At 42.2% G+C, this 21,141-nt stretch overlaps 2 protein-coding genes across 52 annotated transcripts in view; both read right to left on the bottom strand.

The window, feature by feature from the left end:
* LOC118401465 (phosphatidylinositol 3-kinase regulatory subunit gamma-like) overlaps nucleotides 1-11,625 on the bottom strand; it is a 33,837-nt gene extending 22,212 nt beyond the window's left edge. For all 47 annotated transcript variants that reach the window (XM_052475185.1, XM_052475191.1, XM_052475192.1 and 44 more), the window contains exon 1: nucleotides 11,443-11,625. The gene's annotated coding sequence lies outside the window, so the exon portion shown is untranslated. The remainder of the gene's footprint in view (nucleotides 1-11,442) is intronic.
* A 136-nt stretch (nucleotides 11,626-11,761) lies between these two features.
* LOC118400668 (microtubule-associated serine/threonine-protein kinase 3-like) overlaps nucleotides 11,762-21,141 on the bottom strand; it is a 51,989-nt gene continuing 42,609 nt past the window's right edge. For 3 of the 5 annotated variants that reach the window (XM_052475181.1, XM_052475180.1, XM_052475182.1), the window contains 2 exons: nucleotides 18,809-18,996; nucleotides 11,762-16,106 (listed from right to left, as the gene is read on the bottom strand). In XM_052475181.1, the coding sequence (XP_052331141.1) occupies nucleotides 15,154-16,106; nucleotides 18,809-18,996 (1,141 nt within the window). In that variant the 3' untranslated portion in view covers nucleotides 11,762-15,153. The remainder of the gene's footprint in view (nucleotides 16,107-18,808; nucleotides 18,997-21,141) is intronic. The other 2 variants (XM_052475179.1, XM_052475183.1) reach the window with 1 other exon arrangement.

The raw sequence follows: 21,141 nt of genomic DNA, 5'->3' as shown, positions 1-21,141 counted from the left end.
AGGGGGTACCTGTACAGAGTCAACGTGGAGGCTATATACAGGGGGTACCAGTACAGAGTCAAAATGGAGGCTATAAACAGGGAGTACAGGTACAGAGTCAACGTGGAGGCTATATACAGGGGGTACCGGTACAGAGTCAACGTGGAGGCTATATACAGGGGGCACCGGTATCGAGGTAATATGTACATGTAGGTTGAGTAATTAAAGTGACTATGCATAGATAATAACAGAGAGTAGCAGCAGCGTTGGGGGCGGGGGGGGCAATGCAATTAGTCTGTGTAGCCATTTGATTAGCTGTTCAGGAGTCTTATGGCTTGGGGTTAAAAGCTGTTTAGATGCCTCTTGGACCTATATTTGACGCTCCGGTACCGCTTGCCATGCAGTAGCAGAGAGAACAGGGTAGCTGCAGTCTTTGACAATTTTTAGGGCCTTCCTCTGACACTGCCTGGGATAGAGGTTCTGGATAGCAGGTAGCTTGGCCCCGGTGATGTACTGGGCCATACAGTAGCTCAGTTGGTAGAGCATGGCGCTTGTAACGCCAGGGTAGTGGGTTCGTTCCCCGGGACCACCCATACGTAGAATGTATGCACACATGACTGTAAGTCGCTTTGGATAAAAGCGTCTGCTAAATGGCATATATTATTATTATTATTATTATTATTATATATTACTACCCTCTGTAGTGCCTTGCGGTCGGAGGCCAAGCAGTAGCCGTACCAGGCAGTGATGCAACCCGTCAGGATGCTCTCGATGGTGCAGCTGTAAAACATTTTAAGGATCTGAGGACCCATGCCAAATCTTTTCAGTCTCCTGAGGGGGAATAGGTTTTGTCGTGCCCTCTTCACGACTCTCTTGTTGTGCTTGGACCATGTTAGTTTGTTGGGGATGTGGACGCCTAGGAACTTAAGCTCTCAAACTGCTCCACTACAGCCCCGTCGATGAGAATAGAGGTGTGCTCGGTCCTCTTTTTCCTGTAGTCCACAATCATCTCCTTTGTCTTGATCACGTTGAGGGAGAGGTTGTTGTGCTTGCACTACACAGTCAGGTCTCTGAGTGGGTTGGAGTGGGTCTAGGGTTTCTGGGATAATGGTGTTGATGTGACCCATGGCTACAGATGTGAGTGCTATGGGTGGGTAGTCATTTAGGCAGGTTGTGGCGAAATCTGCACGGAGCCTTCACCGTGCGCTGCCACTTTAAGAGCGCATGAGCAGTAAGGAAGGAGGAAATAAAGAGAGCTCGTTCAGCTCTTTGGGGTGGGGCTCTGGGTGGCGCGACAGTTTGATTGTGTGTGCTGTGCTGCAGAAGTTGTTTGTTTTCAGCTTGTGTAGTTTATAAAGTATTTAACTCAATCATCGGTGTGATCGGTTGAAGATATCCCTCTAGTGGTGTGGGGGCTGTGCTTTGGCAAAGTGGGTGGGGTTATATCCTTCCTGTTTGGCCCTGTCCGGGGGTGTCATCGGATGGGGCCACAGTGTCTCCTGACCCCTCCTGTCTCATCCTCCAGTATTTATGCTGCAGTAGTTTGTGTCTGGGGGCTAGGGTCAGTTTGTTATATCTGGAGTACTTATCCTATCCGGTGTCCTGTGTGAATTTAAGTATGCTCTCTCTAATTCTCTCTTTCTCTCTCTCGGAGGACCTGAGCCCAAGGACCATGCCTCAGGACTACCTGACATGATGACCGTGCTGCTGCTCCAGTTTCAACTGTTCTGCCTGTGATTATTATTATTTGACCACGCTGGTCATTTATGAACATTTGAACATCTTGGCCATGTTCTGTTATAATCTCCACCCAGCACAGCCAGAAGAGGACTGGCCACCCCACATAGTCTGGTTCCTCTCTAGGTTTCTTCCTAGGTTTCAACCTTTTCTAGTGAGTTTTTCCTAGCCACCGTGCTTCTACACCTGTATTGCTTGCTTTTTGGGGTTTTAGGCTGGGTTTTTGTACAGCACTTTTGTACAGCTGATGTAAGAAGGGCAATGTAAATACATTTGATAAGCTACCTTTTTTTGATGAATTTAAGCAAAAATCCCCAAATTCTAAAATTAATGGAACATTTCTGGAAATTTACCAGAAAGTTTCCGACACTTTGCAATCCTAATCACAACATTATGATGTTTGTTTCCAACATTAGGGCTGTTTTCCTAAAGAAGTTAAATCCGCTTCGTAGTTTGGTATCGTCCCGGCCTATTCTTATTTTCATTCAATTTGTTAACATCCAAACAGACACCATCTTCCATATGGGTCAAATACATAACAATAGATGAGATCTGTAGATTGTATAGTCTTTTTTATGAGCGAGAGATGACGGATTCATGAAAAACTTAGTATTGACCTCAAAGTTAATTATTTTTTTTAAAAAGAGGATAAATCAGACTAATGCAGCTACAGTATCCCATTAAAAGGTTAGGTCTTTTGTATTGTGCATACCATTTAGGTTTGAGTGGCAGAATGCCATTATGAGACAATTCGTTTTAAATTCTGTTGCACCACCAAGCAGGTTACCGCACCAGTCATGTAGCGTAGAAAGAGCTTTGCTCTGGTAACGTTTGTGTATAATTGAATTCTGGTTGAATCCTCCAAATACATCTTCTTTTATTCCTTTGATTGAAAATAGTCTCAGCTACTTTGTTTCTCAAGTTTCTCCTAAACTTTGTTCTTTGCAACGCAGTTCAGTAATGACGCCTGATCATAAAAACATTCACAGCGTAGTTAGAATATTAAATGAAATTAAAAAGTGTGCTCAATATCAAGTACTGGAGAAAGTTATTTTGCATATGTTCAATCTTATTTAAGAGTTGTAACAGTAGGACTGGCTTTTTACATAACTTTTAAATGTTCATGGTCAATTTTAGGGGTGGAAATGTCGTACAATTTTGCTGCTGACTAACTGACCCTCATTAACCGGTCAACAAACGGTAAAATAAATTCCACACAGTAAAATGACTTAACCAACAGAAAATCTTATTAGAGAACTGTATATAATGACGAGATGCTTATTTTTCCGCCCTAACAAAGGCAGGTGAAAAGCTTAGGGCCAAAGTAAACCCATAGAAACGTATTGCGATTATTTTGGTTAGAGTTTGGCGAGAGTGAAACCTCTTGCTTTGCCTCTTCCTCTCTGATACTTGGCATGTATACAAGGAACGGTCATTTTTCATGAAGATAGTCATTTAAATGGAAACATGAAACAATAGCAAGCCTATCGTCTTACATTTCAAAAGGCGATAGCCGATTATTAAACTCCTGTAATGAAGCAGCTAATAAAAAGTCATTTTCAAACATTTGCCACAATAGAATTCACCATTCTAAACCTAATGCAAGCACTTGTGACAAAGATTAAAATCTCTGTAAGAAACTTTGAAAGAAGGGGAATCTCATAGCAACAAACTATGATGGGTTGCTAATATGACTAGGATTGTGCCTTTGGCTTCTGGACAACGAAAGAAAGTTGATATGAAAACCAATAGAACATGAGGGAAAAGCTGGTTAATGGCATGAGGAAGTCATTATGAAATAATTGCCTCCATGTTTTTACGGATGGATTTTTCGCATGGCTACTTTGAAGCAACGTAAGACATGCCTCGTTATTTGAAGTAAAGTAAAACATTCAGGTTTCAAACAATGATACTGCCACAAGCTCACATTGCAAAATGGTGGGTGACGCGTTGATAGTCAACGGTAAGCAGGCTACAGCCTATACACCCAAATGGGAGGTGCACGTTAATTACAAGTTGCAGGTTTCACTCCATTAGCATACAAGCTTTTTGAGGAGCTACTCTCGCGCTGTCAGACAGGTGGCAGGCTATTCCGCTCCTCAAACTAGGCTGTATGCTGTGAGCGTGTGAAAACATACATGATGACTAACAAAAATGCACACACGCCAATTTAATTCCACAAATTATGCAAATTACCCTATGGACTGATAAGCATGACGGCCAAATGTATTTTCGGCAGCTAACCAATTAACGGTTAAGTCAATTTTAATAAGTCAAGATATATTTTAGATATTTAGAACTTTTAACTGAGGATAATGAGGATTTTAGCATGTAGTGATGATGGGGGAAAACACAGATAGTTACATGTCGCAATATTATTTTGGGACGATATATTTGATCAATATTTGACTCAAGTTTTTTTTTGTTACTGTTGGTAGCATTAGCTCGTGCTAGTCGACTTTACCTGCGCTAAAACTCTGGGATTTTCCATCCTATAGCTTGTTCTCCAACTTCTTTTGAAATAGTGAGTCATGTTTTTAGCACTTTTATTTCTCTGACTGATCATAACTAGTTCTCATAACCCCTCGTCTCTCTACAATAGGCAATATGTTTAACATCAAAGCACAAAAAAAAATCTAATTCAAATAAATCGCAGTATTGAATCACAATACATATAGAATAGTGAAAATCGCAATACATATCGTATTGGCACCTAAGTATCGTGAAAATATCGTATTGCAAGGTCCCTGGCCATTCTCAGCCCAAGCATGAAGGCTTACAATTAATATATTTGGTCTTGTTTAGGCCTACCTGGTGGATTTAAACCCTTGTGTTTGGAAAGACATCAGTAAACCAGATATACACTGCTCAAAAAAAATAAAGGGAACACTTAAACAACACAATGTAACTCCGGGTCAATCACACTTCTGTGAAATCAAACTGTTCACTTAGGAAGCAACACTGATTGGCAATACATTTCACATGCTGTTGTGCAAATGGAATAGACAACAGGTGGAAATTATAGGCATTTAGCAAGACACCCCCAATAAAAGAGTGGTTCTGCAGGTGGTGACCACAGACTACTTCTCAGTTCCTATGCTTCCTGGCTAATGTTTTGGTCACTTTTGAATGCTGGCGGTGCTTTCACTCTAGTGGTAGCATGAGACGGAGTCTACAACCCACACAAGTGGCTCAGGTAGTGCAGTTCATCCAGGATGGGACATCAATGCGAGCTGTGGCAAGAAGGTTTGCTGTGTCTGTCAGCGTAGTGTCCAGAGCATGGAGCATGTCCAGAGCATGGAGGCGCTACCAGTACATCAGGAGATGTGGAGGAGGCCGTAGGAGGGCAATAACCCAGCAGCAGGACCGCTACCTCCGCCTTTGTGCAAGGAGGAGCAGGAGGAGCACTGCCAGAGCCCTGCAAAATGACCTCCAGCAGGCCACAAATGTGCATGTGTCTGCTCAAACGGTCAGAAACAGACTCCATGAGGGTGGTATGAGGGCCCGACGTCCACAGGTGGGGGATCCCTCAGGAGACCATCCGCCACCTCATCAGGAGCATGCCCAGGCGTTGTAGGGAGGTCATACAGGCACGTGGAGGCCACACACACTACTGAGCCTCATTTAGACTTGTTTTAAGGACATTACATCAAAGTTGGATCAGCCTGTAGTGTGGTTTTCCACTTTAATTTTGAGTGTGACTCCAAATCCAGACATCCATGGGTTGATAAATTGGATTTCCATTGATCTTTTTTGTGTGATTTTTGTTGTCAGCACATTCAACTATGTAAAGAAAAAAGTATTTAATAATAATATTTCATTCATTCAGATCTAGGATGTGTTATTTTAGTGTTCCATTTATTTTTTTGAGCAGTGTAGTCTACTAATTATGTCTGATAAATCTCTCACACATGATTTCTTAATGCTCACACTAGTAAAAGTGCACCATTGATCATGCAAACCAAACACTGAATGTAATTTGAAAGTGACTGTTTCTGCAACAGCCATTATCACTCAATGGGTAAATAAGATATGCGTCTCTTGACACAAACTGCATATTACAGGCAATCGTTGTGCAAATACTTTACTAAGAAATTCTAGTAGTTACAAAATGAGCTAGGGAAATTAATTTCACTGGTACATCTTGATGTCACTACAGCCAGATCACCTTGACTTTGCATGTGGACAATGGCTTAGGTCTTATGTTGCCATCTGAGTACAGCATAAAATATGATTTATTGTGGTGCTCATTCCTCCTAAATTGATGAGTTATCCTGTCCCGAAGAATGATGCAGCTTGAAACGAGCCATAACACAGAGACATGCACACAATCCTAAATGCAATGCCAGATTATGGCTAACAAACAACTGGTATGGTGATGATGGAAATTAAATAACGTAAAGACATCATAGGGCAACACTCACCCACCTTTAGGCAGAGAGCGAGAACTGGCCGGGGCACAGCGGGTTTGCAATTCGACAACCTTCGAGTGCTGCGGAAAGGTGCCAGGGTGGACACGTGGCACTGATATACCCAACCATAGGCCTCTGTCCTCACGCCATCCTTAACCCCCTCTATTCTGCCTCAACACCCTTTTTAAAAAATCTTCTCCTTTTGGTTGTCCTGTCCTTAAATTACACAACCATTCCGACAATGTCATTTCCACTGTGCGGTCCATTTCCATTTGAAAGAAACATCTGCCTTATTCAAGGTACTTTGAATATTCCAAAAAAATCTAAGTATTTCTGTTTTTACAGTGCAACACAATAGAACAATGTGGGTTTTGAGGATAAAGATTTCACCATCATAGGATGGTTAATCTTAGTCACAATGATTTTTACCGTTTGAGAGCACCTCCCGCAGAAGGGACAGGATCAAGAAGAGAGGGGGGGAAAAAACTCACTCATCAATAAATAAAAAGGAAGTCACTGTTGCTACAGAGAACGAAAGCTTAGTGGTCTCCTGGATTCCTATTGGGCAGTCTGCTGCCATGTGCCCAGGAATCACCAGAGATGCTCTAACAAATCAAGGAAATGTTCTAATATTAGAAAATGTATCTAGGCAGTGATCGCTTCTGACCCTCGAACTCCAACTTAATAATTTTCGACTTCACTAATAGTAATGGGTGAAGTGGAAGTAATTGCGGACAATTTATCATTTTAATACAGGCACAGACAACACAGTGCATTTGGAAAGTAATCACACCCCTTGACTTATTACTCATTTTGTTATGTTACAGCCTTATTCTAAAATTGATTCAATTGTTTTCCTCCCCGCATCTACACACACAATACCCTATAATGACAAAGCAAAAACAGGTTGACATTTTTGCAAATGTATTAACAATAAAACTGAAATATGACATTTACATAAATATTCAAACCCTTTACTCAGTACTTTGTTGAAGCACCTTTGGCAGCGATTACAGCCTTAAAGTTCCAAGCTTGACACGTGTATTTGTGGAGTTTCTCCCATTCTTCTCTATAGATCCTCTCAAGATCTGTCAGATTGGATGGAGAGTGTCGCTAAACAGCTATTTTCAGGTCTCTCCAGAGATGTTTGATCAGGTTCAAGTCTAGGTTCTGGCTGGGCCACTCAAGGACATTCAGAGATTCTGAAGCCACTCCCGTTTTGTCTTGGCTGTGTGCTTACGATTGTCGTGTTGTTGGAAGGTGAACCTTCGCCCTAGTCCCTGAAAAACATCCCCACAGCATGATGCTGCCACCACCATGCTTCACCCTGGGGATGGTGCCATGTTTCCTCCAGACTTGACGCTTTGCATTCAGGTCAAATAGTTAATTCTTGGTTTCATCAGACCAGAGAATCTTGCTTCTCATGGTCTGAGAGTCTTTAGGTGCCTTTTGGCAAACTCCAAGCGGGCTGACATGTGCCTTTTACTGAGGAGTGCCTCCCATCTGGCCATAAAAGCCTGATTGGTGGAGTGCTGTAGAGATGGTTGTCCTTCTGGAAGGTTCTCTCATCTCCACAGAGGAACTCTGTCAGAGTGACCATCGGGTTCTTGGTCACCTCCCTGACCAAGGCCCTTCTCCCCCGATTGCTCAGTTTGGCCAGGCGGTCAGCTCTAGGAAGAGTCTAGGTGGTTCCAAACTTCTTCCATTTAAGAATGATAGAGGCCCCTGTGTTCTTGGGGACCTTCAATGCTACCCTTCCCCAGATCTGTACCTCAACACAATCCTGTCTCGATGCTATATGGACAATTCCTTCAAACTCATGGTTTGGTTTCTGCTCTGACATGCAATGTCAACTGTGGGACCTTATATACACACACAAGTGTGTGCCTTTCCAATCAATTGAATTTACCACAGGTGGACTCCAATCAAGTTGTAAAAACATCTCAAGGATGATTAATGGAAACAGGATGCACCGGAGCTCAATTTCGAGTCTCAAAGCAAAGGGTCTGAATACTTGTGTAAATAAATAATTATTTTTAATACATTTGCAAACATTCCTAAAAACCTGTTTTCGCTTTGTCATTATGGTTTATTGTGTATAGATTAATGAGGACATTTAACAATTCAATTTAGAATAAGGCTGTAACGTAACAAAATGTGGAAAAAGTGTTTGAATACTTTACCCCCTGCTCATATTCTGTATTTTACTATAAATAGAGATCACAGAGGTTTAAGAATAAATCAGGCTACATTATTATTTATAGATATACAATACATGGCAAAAGTATGTGGATAGCCCTTCAAATTAGTGGATTCGGCTAGTTCAGCCACACCCGTTGCTGACAGGTGTCTAAAATAAAAGCACAAACCCATGCAATCTCCATAGACAAACATTAACAGTAGAATGGCCCGTACTGAAGAGCTCAGTGACTTTCAACGCGGAAACATTACAGGATGCCACCTTTCCAACATGTCAATTCGTCTGCCCTGCTACAGTTGACCGGGGTCAGCTCTAAGTGCCATTATTGTGAAGTGGAAATGTCTAGGAGCAACAACGGCTCCGCCATGTAGTGGTATGCCACACAAGCTCACAGAATGGTACCACCTAATGCTGAAGGGCGTAGCAAGTTAAAAAAAATAGTCTGTCCCTGGTTGCAACAATTACTACCGAGTTCCTAACTGCCTCTGGAAGTTGCTTCCAGTAATTGTCAGCGCAATAACTGTTTGTCGGGATCTTCATGAAATGGGTTTCAATGCTCGAGCAGCCGCACACAATCCTAAAATCACCATGCGCAATGCCAAACATCGGCTGGAGTGATGTAAAGCTCGCCACCATCGGAGCAGTGGAAACGCTTTCTCTTGAGTGATGAATCACGCTTCACCAATTAGCAGTACAACGGACAAATCTGGGTTTGGTGGGTGCCAGGAGAATGCTACCTAACCCAATGCATAGTGCCAACAGTAATGTTTGGTGGAGGAAAAATAATGGTCTGGGGCTGTTATTCATGGTTCAGGCTAGGGCTCTTAGTTCTAGTGAAGGGAAATTACATTCTAGACTATTCTGTGCGTCCAACTTTGTGGCAACAGTTTGGGGAAGGTCCTTTCCTGTTTCAACATGACAATGTCCCCGTGCACAAAGCAAGGTCGATACAGAAATGGCTTGTCGAATTTCGTGTGGAAGAAATTGAATGGCCTGCGCAGAGCCCTGACATCCAACACCTTTGGAATGAATTGGAACGCCGACTCCAAGCCAGAGCTTATCGCCTAACATCAGTGCCCGACCTCACTAATGCTCGTGGCTGAATGGAAGGAAGTCCCTGCAGAAATGTGCGAACATCTAGGAGGAGCGCCTTCTAGCAGAGTGGAGGCAGTTAGAACAGCAAAGGGGTACCAACTCCATATTAATGAGATGTTCGACGAGCATGTAGTGTATTATTATGAGATCATTTAAAAGCCCAGTGGAATCAAATGTAATATTCCCGTGTTTTGTGTATATATTTCAAATACAAAGTTGGAATAATACTGTGAAATTGTGAACATGGTGATAATGCCCATGTAGCGTAAGAGCTGTTTGAAAAGACCACCTGACATTTCTGCCTGTTTTGGTGGGATGGCGTTTTGGCCTGCCTGGACATCACCAGTCAGTAAATTAGTTAATAGACCTTTCCCCTCCCTACTCCCAGACAGTCCTAGAACAATTCTTGCTCGTCTTTCAGTTAATAAATAGCCTTTTACGAAACAGATATAGGCCTAGCCGATTGATGCTCAGATGGATTAAAATAGGCCTATTTGATATTAATTTGTATGTGTTCGCAAATCAAATAGACCAAAACCATGGCCCTATCCTATGTTAACAAGCCATAATACAATTATTTTGTCATCATGACTTATCCAGTAATATATACTGAACAAAAATATGAATGTAAAATGTAAAGTATTGGTCCCATGAGCTGAAATAAAAGATCCCAGACATTTTCCATACGCACAAAAAGCTTCTCTCTCAAATGTTGTACACAAATTTGTTTACATCCCTGTTAGTGAGCATTTAGTCCTTTGCCAAGATAATCCATCCACCTGACAGCTGTGGCATATCAAGAAGCTGATTAAACAGCATGATCATTAAACAGGTGCACCTTGTGCTGGGGAGAATAAAGGGCCACTCTAAAATGTACAGTTTTGTCACACAACACAATGCCACAGATGTCTCAAGTTGAGGGAACGTGCAGTTGGCATGCTGATTGCAGGAATGTCCAACAGAGCTGTTGCAAGAGAATTTAATGTTCATTTATATACCATAAGCCGCCTCCAACATTGTTTTCGAGAATTTGGCAGTACAGCCAATTGGCCTCACAACCGCAGACCACATGTAACCACAACAACAGCCCAGGACCTCCACATCAGGCTTCTTCACCTGTGGGATCGTCTGAAGAGGGGTGCTGAGGAGTATTTCTGTCTGTAATAAAGCCCTTTTGTGGGGGGGAAAAAAAATACTTCTGATTGGCAGGTCTGGCTCCTTAGTGGGTGAGCCACTGCCCAGTCATGTGAAAGCCATAGATTAGGGCCTAATGCATTTATTTCAATTGACTGATTTCCTTCTATGATCTGTAACTCAGTAACATCTTGGAAATGGTTGCGTTTATATTTTTGTTTAGTATAAATAAATAGCTCAATTAAGTTGTCAACTGCCAGGCCTATTCACTAAATATATATATATATATTTGTTAAATACATTTCCAGTGCTTGGTTTTTGCTTAGCTTCATACTTTGGTTACACCGTATTCCTAGTTACACCTGTCTTTGGCCATTTTATGTCACTTTAAGCCATTTGACCCATTTGTCAGGAAAGAAATGGTGAGACATTGATGATAGGATAAATAAATATATATTCAGTTATACTTAACAACTGAGGCACAACCAAACATAATATGAATCGTTTGTTATATACAAGGGATGCCTTTTGACAGTCGTGGCTACAGTTGCAAACATGATTGTAATCCAGCAAACTCGTGCCAGCTGGAGGCTTTTGGGGGCACCAACCCTGCTAGCTGCAAAGATTCGAAACGCACTGGCCCAAGCATAGTTAGTTGAAGACGAACTTGTGACAATACTTGTTTGGCTATCTAATAAACTGCAATATGTGCCTATTGTTTGCTAGTTAGTTAGTAGTAGGTTACGAGAAGGGTTTACTGTATCATGTAACTGGCGAATAGCAACAGAGGCTAGTAACGTTAAACCAGTTTAGCAAATTTGCGTCTCGAGCCCCCTCCACCATTTTCCAGTTTAGGGAAAAGATTTAAAACAAAAAAATACTCACCGTCAAATATCCTTGATTGGGTAACTGTTTAAACTTGTTCAAAGGCTAATTTAGTCCTCATAAAAGCTATTTTCGTTTGCTTCTTAAGTTATCACAAACCTAAGTTCCCTGCCATGTTCGTAGAGAAGATATCGAACTACATCGATAGTCAGACCAGCGAAACTTGTGTCCACTGTGCAGCTTGCTGTACGTGCACCAGCTGTACGGAAACAAACGAACGTAGCCGTAATTACACGACTTGTTGTATGTAAAGTATGGGATACAGGCTGTAAGATGTGGCATACAGTATACCATCCAAAGAGGGGACAAACAACAAATGTAAGCATTAAGCCACGTGAGTGCATTCATTACAATTCAGTGAACAATATATTCTTAAAACAAAAAGATGTGACGATGAGTGCATTCATCAAATGCCATATGGAAACTATTTATCATAAAACAGTTTGGCAACAGCCAGTAAAAACACAAAATAGATCAATCTTGACACTTGCACCAGGGACAGCCCACGCCTCACTACTCAAACATAAGCAGACAGATGTTGAAAGGCAAAGTCATATGAACCCGCAACATTTATAGGATTCCCATCTGAAGTCTCCTATCACAATTCCTCTATTATGAAAGTACTTATTGGCAAATACATTCAACAGTACAACCCAACCATAGGCATAATAACATCCTAGCCAGCCATCTATGTATTCAACATTTGCTTTTGTTTGAATAGGGAGCTTTTTTTAGAAACTAGCCAGATAAAGTTGGCTTATACAGTATATCCATATTCAAATAAAATGGAAATTAGAAATACTGGAGGTACAGTGCTAACAAAATCACAATTAAACAGAAATAATAAATGTGGACATGTTCTTCCATTTTACCCTGCAAGTGTTCTACAATATACAGGTACCCTTAGTCTACAACTAAGTGAGAATAGAGGTGTTAGATAGCAGACAAAATGGCAAAGCGTCAGAATGAGAGTTAAATACAAAAGACAAAGCATTGCAGACTGATGTGTAGCCAAACCTTCTAAGCTCACTCCCAGCCCTTGATGAACCAACCACATGCATCCCTCATGACAGGGATCATCAACTTTTTCAGCCACGGGCCATTTTTTTTTTCTTGAGCGGATTGTCGGTGGGTCGGAGTCTAAATTCCAAATAATTAGTTGGCTGCAAATTGACCGCAAGAATATTTGACTAAAACACAATTATTTCAAACCATGCTTAAATTTGTATATGATCACATCTGGTTCAGGGCATGATGAATAGGAGTGAGAGGAAAGTGCAAAAGTTGACTGTGCACACAATGCTATTAGACACACATTAAAAACCACAGCATGCGCTTTATAAACCCAGCGTTACATGCAATCAAGTATTACGTGTCCTTCTCTCATGCAGCATGCATCCAACAGAAGAGTAACCGCATCCTACACTATTCCTACAGAACAGTTTAAGGAAGATTTAGTTCAAAAAGGTACTTGTGTAAAATTATGTAGTGCTGAAATGTGCAGACTAACACAATAGCTTCACAGTACATGGTATCAAAAAGTGGTTTCATTAAGTAGAAATACAGGACTCTAAAATAATATTGGTTTCAGTTGTGTATACAGCATGTTCATTGTTAACAATTCTGACTTTGCGAGTAAGTGTGTCTTCGGTATAACTTCATTTCACCACCACTGACTTCTGAGTCCTGAGCAGTTGATCCAGTCTGAAAATATAGTCTGAGGATCTGTTGAGACTTCTAAAGAGCCCCCCACTTTTGATATATAAAGAGGGTTAAATAACAGGAAGTACCATTTGACAATATCAGACTTCAAAACTACTTGTGTATAAAATGGGCCAAAATGATGGTGTTCAACACAGCGAATTCATTATATGCATTGTATTATATGCATTGTATTATATGCATTGCAATACTGATGTGATTCCCCAACAAGCTTCATCCTTGCAGCATCAGACGCCCATTGTTACAGCCATGGTCGTTCACGTTGCTTGGTATATTCCAAAATATACAATAACAATTCATACAGAATTAGACTCAGATATCAAAATATATACATGTACAGTACAAAGACATACAACTAGCATCTGTTAATATCTAAGCCCTGGGGTCTGACTGAAGGTATGGGGTGCTCCTTCATTATTGACTCTTCCATATAAATTTTTTTTTTTTTTTTTTTAATCGGTAAAAAAATATATATATGTTATGTCAAAATAGTCATTTCCCTTAGTGCACTTTACCCAAATGTAAACATCAACGCAAAAGCACAAGATGAAATAGACACCGCCTGGAATGCACTTTTAACCAACCAGCATTTAGGATTAGACCCACCCGTTGTATAAATGTAGATAAGGTCAAAGGCTGCATCAAGGATAATTGAAAATATGCAAGTGGATCCCGTGAAAGCTTAAACCGTTTCTCTTTAGCTTGGTGGTGTCACCTGGATAACTGTATTCCTGGAAGTAGCCTAAAACAGGGTTAAGAGCAAAACATCTGTGCCTTATCAAAACAATATCCTGTCAACAATTGCCTGTGTGACAGTGATGAGGTAACAGTATTTGATAAAAACAAAGGTTTCGTGCTTTTGTAGTATAAGCATTGACAGCAAGCTCAAATTGCCATGCTACATCGATGTTCAACTGATTTAAGTCCACCGTGATTTCAGCAAACCCTAGGGTTAAACCCTGTTGCCATGAGAATCAGTACAGCGGAACCACGAACCCAATAGAACAACATCAGGATGAACGAACATGACAATGAGGTTATGACAGAATATTGTGCAATATAATTAACAGGTTTTAAAACTAACTAGTTACTGATTTTCATGTGAAACACTTGCTTTCATTTCTATGGTGGCTAAGATTTAAAGAAATACCCTCAGAGTTGCATAAAATTGCTTTGAAATATAAACTATATTTGTAAAGGAGACTACCTTTTCCTGCTACTGTCTAGCCTGCCAACAAGGAAATAACATTATTTGTCAAACAAAAAGGGCCTTCAGTTCATAAGATATGGCTTAATAAAACAAAAAACAAACAAAGTGAGTAGTCTTCACATCAACTAAAAACTGACCGAAGTAGTTCATATAAGAAATGCCCTACAGTTTTGTACGATTGAAAATATACTTCAAAAATGTAGTCAGTTTCTATGCCTAAATCTGAACAACTTTCAATGTGTGGTAATCTTTAGAAATTAAGATTTATACATTCCTACTTTCCATTTATGAATGCAGAAAAAATGTCAAAACTTTCCTCGCCAAAAACGACTTACTTCTGTGAAATTCCTACCATTATCAACTACTCTGTACCATGTTTAAAAATAGACATTTCTAGAAAAATCATGACAATAGAAAATAAATATTTCTATGAATACAAAACATGATATAATCTTGGCTAGTCACTATCAATTGAACACTTTCCTTTTTTGGCCCCATTATAAATCCTATTAGCTTAAAAGTAATAAATAAGCCCAGGAAATAAAGTGCAGTCTATTTCCTGGTGTTACATATTTACAAAACTAAGTCCTGAATCAAGTGAAATCTACAAAACAAAATCAATGTGGCAAAATACTCTTTCGCCCAAACACTTCCTTCCTTCAGCAGTGAGAGTATCAAGGTGCTTCCTTGGAAGAAATGGCTATATAAAATGAGTCAAGGAAACGTCACTTCCTTAGCTTCCCTTTCTGGGGGCTAGAGTCCACTGCTGTATCCCCAACTTAATCCGAAGCAGGTCTTTCTTTGTGCAAAGCAGCTGTCGCCTCTGGTGCCTTACTGGAGATTTTTACCATGAGAGAGACATCCTTGCTCGGCTGCTGTGGTCCGATGTTGGAATCAGTTGATTCGGGCTCCTGCCTCTCGCCGTCGTCCTCCTCTCCATCAGAGCACGGCTCCCAGACATCCTGGTCCTCGCTCTCTATCAAGCCCTGCACAGCAATCTGAGGCACCAGGTTGAAACGTTTCACCACAGTAAACTCCTCGCTGGTTTGGGAAATAGCCGTCCAGGAAGCCGCCCGCTGCGGGACCCGATTGCCTCCAGGGGCGTTGAGCGTTGTTGCGGTGACCGTGGGGATGGTCTTCTGGTCGTCAGGCTCATCAAAGCTCACCTCCTGCACCGCCTCCTGCTTCTTGAAGGAGTCGCGGCACTCCGACAGGTTGAGCTTCCTCATCACCACCAGCTGCTCTGAGCGTTCCGACGCCCAGTCCTTCAGCCTCTGGCAGCCCCCATACCCCACCAGCAGCCTCCCGTAGTCCCCTTCGCCGCAGACTCCCTCCACCTTGTCCTGGAAAGGCACCTCCAACGTGTGCCTTCGGTGGGGGTACGACTTCTTGTCGGTGTGGTAGGCGCTCGAGAGCCTCTCAGCTGACTGCACCCTCTTGAGGAGGGGGGAGTGGGGCGGCTCGGCACTGCGGGGACGTAAACAATGGCGGACGATGGTGGGGGGGGACAGAGTCTTGCCGTGGAAGGTCTTGGTGATGCCAGAGAGGGGGGAGGGGGAGCGCTGGGGTGACAGGGGCAGGGTGGAGGAATTGCAGGCCAGGGGGGACGGGGGGATGCTGCTAGTGGACTTGCGGCGACCCACCTTGGTGTAGCGCTGAGTACCCATCTTGGAGGCCAGGCTATGCAGGGAGCTGGGAGAGCTGGGAGAGGTGCTCTGTGGAGAGTTGGTGTCTGAGGGAGAGGTAAATACAGAGTACGGTAGCCTGATTAAAACCACCAGCTTACAGCTTACAGTCCACCTCAAAGGGATTACTGCATTGTCATTAACAATAAAATGGACAAAGTCATATTGCAAGCAAAATTGGGAGATAAGCTTATTAGTCAAAGTAGCAGCCTTAGTAATACAGTAGTGACTGTAGCCATAGTAGAAGCAGCAGCAACAGTGGTAGCAGTAGCAGTCTTAGTAATACAGTAGTGACTGTAGCCATAGTAGAAGCAGCAGCAACAGTGGTAGCAGTAGCAGTCTTAGTAATACAGTAGTGACTGTAGCCATAGTAGAAGCAGCAGCAACAGTGGTATCAGACAAGTAGTTGTAACAGGGTAGCAGTAGCAGTGGTAATACATTTAATAGTAGTAGTAGCAGCCGCGGTGGTAGTAGTAACAGAGTAATAGAAGCAGTAGCAGCAGCAGTAGTACTATTATAGTAGTAGTAGCAGTGGCGGTGGTAGTATTAGTAGTAGTAGGGGTGTTGGTGGTAGTAGCAGCGGTAGTAGTAATAATAATAATAATAATAATAATAACAGTAGTTGAAGCAGTAGCAGCAGTAGTGGTAATAGTAGTAGTAGCAGCGGTGGTTAGTAGTAGCAGCAGTGGTGGTAGTAGTAGCAGCAGTCGTGGTAGTAGTAACAGAGTAATAGAAGCAGCAGCAGTAGTACTATTATAGTAGTATTAGCAGTGTCGGTGGTAGTAGTAGTAGGGGTGGTGGTAGTAGTTGTAGTAGTAGGGGTGGTGGTGGTAGTAGCAGCGGTAGTAGTAGTAATTATTATTATTATTATTATTATTATTATTATTATTATTATTATTATAACAGTAGTTGAAGCAGTAGCAGCAGTTGTGGTAATAGTAAACTCAGCAAAAAAAAAAGAAACATCCCCTTTTCAGGAACCAGCCTTTCAAAAATAATTAGTTAAAATCTAAATAACTTCACAGATCATCATTATAAAGGGTTTAAACACGGTTTCCCATGCTTGTTCAATGAACCATAAACAATTAATGAGCATGCACCTGTGGAACGGTCGTTAAGACACTAACAGCTTACAGATGGTAGGCAATTAAGGCCACATTTATGAAAACTTAGGACACGAAAGAGGCCTTTCTACTGACTCTGGAAAAAACAAAAGAAGAAAGATGCCCAGGGTCCCTGCTCATCTGCCTAAGACAGCGCTACAGGGAGATAGGACCAACAGCTGATCGTCCTCGCAATGGCAGACCATGTGTAACAACACTTGCACAGGATCGGTACATCCAAACATCACAGGATGGCAACAACTGCCCGAGTTACACCAGGAACGCACAATCCCTCCATCAGTGCTCAGACTGTCTGCAATTGGCTGAGAGAGGCTGAACTGAGGGCTTGTAGGCCTGTTGTAAGGCAGGTCCTCACCAGACATCACTGGCAACAACGTTGCCTATGGGCACAAACCCACTGTCGCTGGACCAGACAGGACTGGCATAAAGTGCTCTTCACTGACGAGTCGCGGTTTTGTCTCACCAGGGTTGATGGTCGGATTCACGTTTATCGTGAAGGAATGAGCGTTACGCCGAGGCTTGTACTCTAGAGCGGGATCGATTTGGAGGTGGGTTCGTCATGGTCTGGGGCAGTGTGACATAGCATCATCGGACTGAGCTTGTTGTCATTGCAGGCAATCTCAACGCTGTGCGTTACAGGAAAGACATCCTCCTCCCTCATATGGTACACTGCCTGCAGGCTCATCCTGACATGACCCTCCAGCATGACAATGCCACCAGCCATACTGCTCGTTCTGTACGTGATTTCCTGCAAGATAGGAATGTCAGTGTTCTGCCATGGCCAGCAAAGAGCCCGGATCTCAATCCCATTGAGCATGTCTGGGATCTGTTGGATCGGAGGGTGAGGGCTAGGGCCATTCCCCCCAGAAATGTCCGGGAACTTGCAGGTGCCTTGGTGGAAGACTGGGGTAACAACTCACATCAAGAACTGGAAAATCTGGTGCAGTCCATGATGAGATACTGCAGTACTTAATGCAGCTGGTGGCCACACCAGATACTGACTGTTACTTTTGATTTTGACCCCCCCTTTGTTCAGGGACACATTATTCAATTTCTGTTAGTCACATTTCTGTGGAACTTGTTCAGTTTATGTCTCAGTTGTTGAATCTTGTTATGTTCATCCAAATATTTACATATGTTAAGTTTGCTGAAAATAAACGCAGTTGACAGTGAGAGGACGTTTCTTTTTTTTTTTTACTGAGTTTAGTAGTAGTAATAATAAAGTAGCAGTGGTAGTAGTAATAACAGAGCAGTAGCAGCAGTACTGGTAATAGTAACATAGTAGTAGTAATAGTAACAGAGTAGTAGTAGCAGTAGTGGTAATATTAGTACCAGTAGTCGTAGCAGTAGTAATAATAATAATAATAATAATAATAACAATAACAGTAGTAGTAGCGGTGGTGGTAGTAGTAGCAGCAGCAGTAGTAATAACAGTAGTAGAAGCAGTAGCGGTAATAGTAGTAGTAGTAGTAGTAGTAGTAATAATAATAATAATAATAGTAACATAGTAGTAGTAGTAGTAACAGAGTAGTCGTAGGCTAGTAATCATAATTGCAGCAGCAGTAGTCATAGTAACAGTGCTAGTAGCACTAGTAACAGTGCTGCAGGTGTCGGCCTGATGTTACCTCCAGCCTGGTGGTCAGGGGCAGGGCTGCGACAGGGGGTGGAGGGGCCGGGGGACAGGCTGTGTGTGGGGGAACCCGGCAGGCTCTCGCTGGACGACACAGAGTGGTGCTGCAGGCCAGAGTTGAAGCTTCGGCTGCTGTGCATCACTGTGCTTTGCTTGGACAGCTTCTTCAGGATGCTCCGCCGCCTGGGATAGTCATTGGTTACCGAGAGTTATAACGGGGTTATGAAGGTGTTGTGAAGGTGTTTGAAGGGTAACAAGTGACATAACATTATTATTATAATATATATATATATATTTTTTTTTTTTTATAGTATGTGATTCACAGCCTGGGAGTTTGTTTTTTTATGTATACGTATGCTGCAAAACAAATGTCCTTATTGAGTATGCCTGCATAATAATATCAGGGATATTGAGGCTGATGACAGAGCAATAGTGGAGCAAAAAATGTAGAGAAAAAAATATCACAAAACAAATTAGAGAGAACACTCTGTGCATTAAGAACGTCTTCTACAGTATAACTTAAGTTTCTTAACTTAAAGTCACAGCTTAGATGAATAACTCCATTTTGAAAAAGGAGAACACTGCTGTGGAAATGTTTATCATCCATCCATGCAGTCGTGTGCAGTGATCTCTATCAAACACTGGGGGGAGACAGAATAGGGATGTATTTACACTGAACAAAAATATGAACAACATCCAGTAATTTCAAAGATATTACTGAGTTACAGTTTATAGAAGGTAATCAGTCAATTTAAATGAATTCATTAGACCCTAATCTATGGATTTCACATGACTGGGAATAAAGATATGCATCTGTTGGTCACAGATACCTCTTAAAATATATATTTAAAAAAATAAAAAGTAGGGGCGTGGATCAGAAAACCAGTTAGTATCACGCCACAATCTGCTTTGCAGAGAGTTAATCTGGCTGTTGATTGTGGAATTTTGTCCCACTCCTCTTCAATGGCTGTGCAAAGTTGCTGGATATTGGTGGGAACTGGAACACGCTGTCGTACACGTCGATCCAGAGCATCGCAAACATGCTCAATGAGTGACACGTTTGGTGAGTATTCAGGCCATGGAAAAACTGGGACATTTTCAGCTTCCAGGAACTGTGTACAGATCCTTGTGACATGGTGACGTACATTATCATGCTGAAACATGAGGTGATGGCGGTGGATGAACGGCACGACAATGGGCCTCAGAATCTCGTCAAAATATCTCTGTGCATTCAAATTGCCATCGAGAAAATGCTATTGTGTTCGTTGTCCATAGTTTATAGCACATAGCACATACCATAATCCCACCGCTACCATGGGGAACTCTGTTCACAATGTTGACATCAGCAAACCGCTCGCACACAAGATGCCATCCAATTTTTATTTGTCTCGTGCCGAATACAACACCTTACCGTGAAATGCTTACTTACAAGACCCTTAACTCTATTTCTTGAACTGCATTGTTGGTTAAGAAAATATTGAAAGTAAAAAAATTAAAAATAACAATAACAAGGCTATATACAGGGAGTACCGGTACCTAGTCAATGTGCGGGGGTACAGGTTAGTCAAGGTAATTTGTACATGTAAAGTGTAGGTGTAAAGTGACTATGCATAATAAATAATAATAAGATAATAAACACGAGTAGCAGCAGTGTGAAAACAAAGAGCGGTCAATGTAAATAGTCCGGGTGACCATTTGATTAATTGTTCAGCAGTCTTATGGCTTGGGGGTAGAAGCTGTGAAGAAGCCTTTTGGTCCTAGACTTGGCGCTCCGGTACCGCTTGCCGTGCGGTAGCAGAGAGAACAGTCTATGACTTGGGTGGCTGGAGTCTTTGACAATTTTATGGGCTTTCCTCTGACACCGCCTAGTATATAGGTCCTGGATGGCAGGAAGCTTGGCCCCAGTGAGGTACTGGCCCGTACGCACTACCCTCTGTGGTGCCTTACGGTCAGATGCCGAGCAGTTGCCATACCAGGCGTTGATGCGACCGGTAAAGATGCTCATGATGGTGCAGATGTTGAACTTTTTGAGATCATTCCTAATCTTTTCAATCTGCTGAGGGGAAAAGGTGGTGTTGTGCCCTCTTCATGACTGTCTTCATGTGTTTGGAACATGTTATTCTGTTGGTGATATGGACACCAAGGAACTTGAAACTCTCGACCCGCTCCACTACTGCCCCATCGATGTTAATGGGGGCCTGCTCGGCCCTCCTTTTCCTGTAGTCCACAATCAGCTCCTTTGCCACATTGAGGTTGAGAGGTTGTTGTCCTGGCACCACACTGCCTGGTCTCTGACCTCCCTATAGGCTGTCTCATCATTGTAGGTGA

Source organism: Oncorhynchus keta, chromosome 22 (assembly GCF_023373465.1).
Source record: "Oncorhynchus keta strain PuntledgeMale-10-30-2019 chromosome 22, Oket_V2, whole genome shotgun sequence".
In the NCBI taxonomy this organism is placed as follows: domain Eukaryota; kingdom Metazoa; phylum Chordata; class Actinopteri; order Salmoniformes; family Salmonidae; genus Oncorhynchus; species Oncorhynchus keta.
Note: the sequence above shows the minus strand (reverse complement) of the source record. Positions and strands in the feature narration are given on the sequence as shown.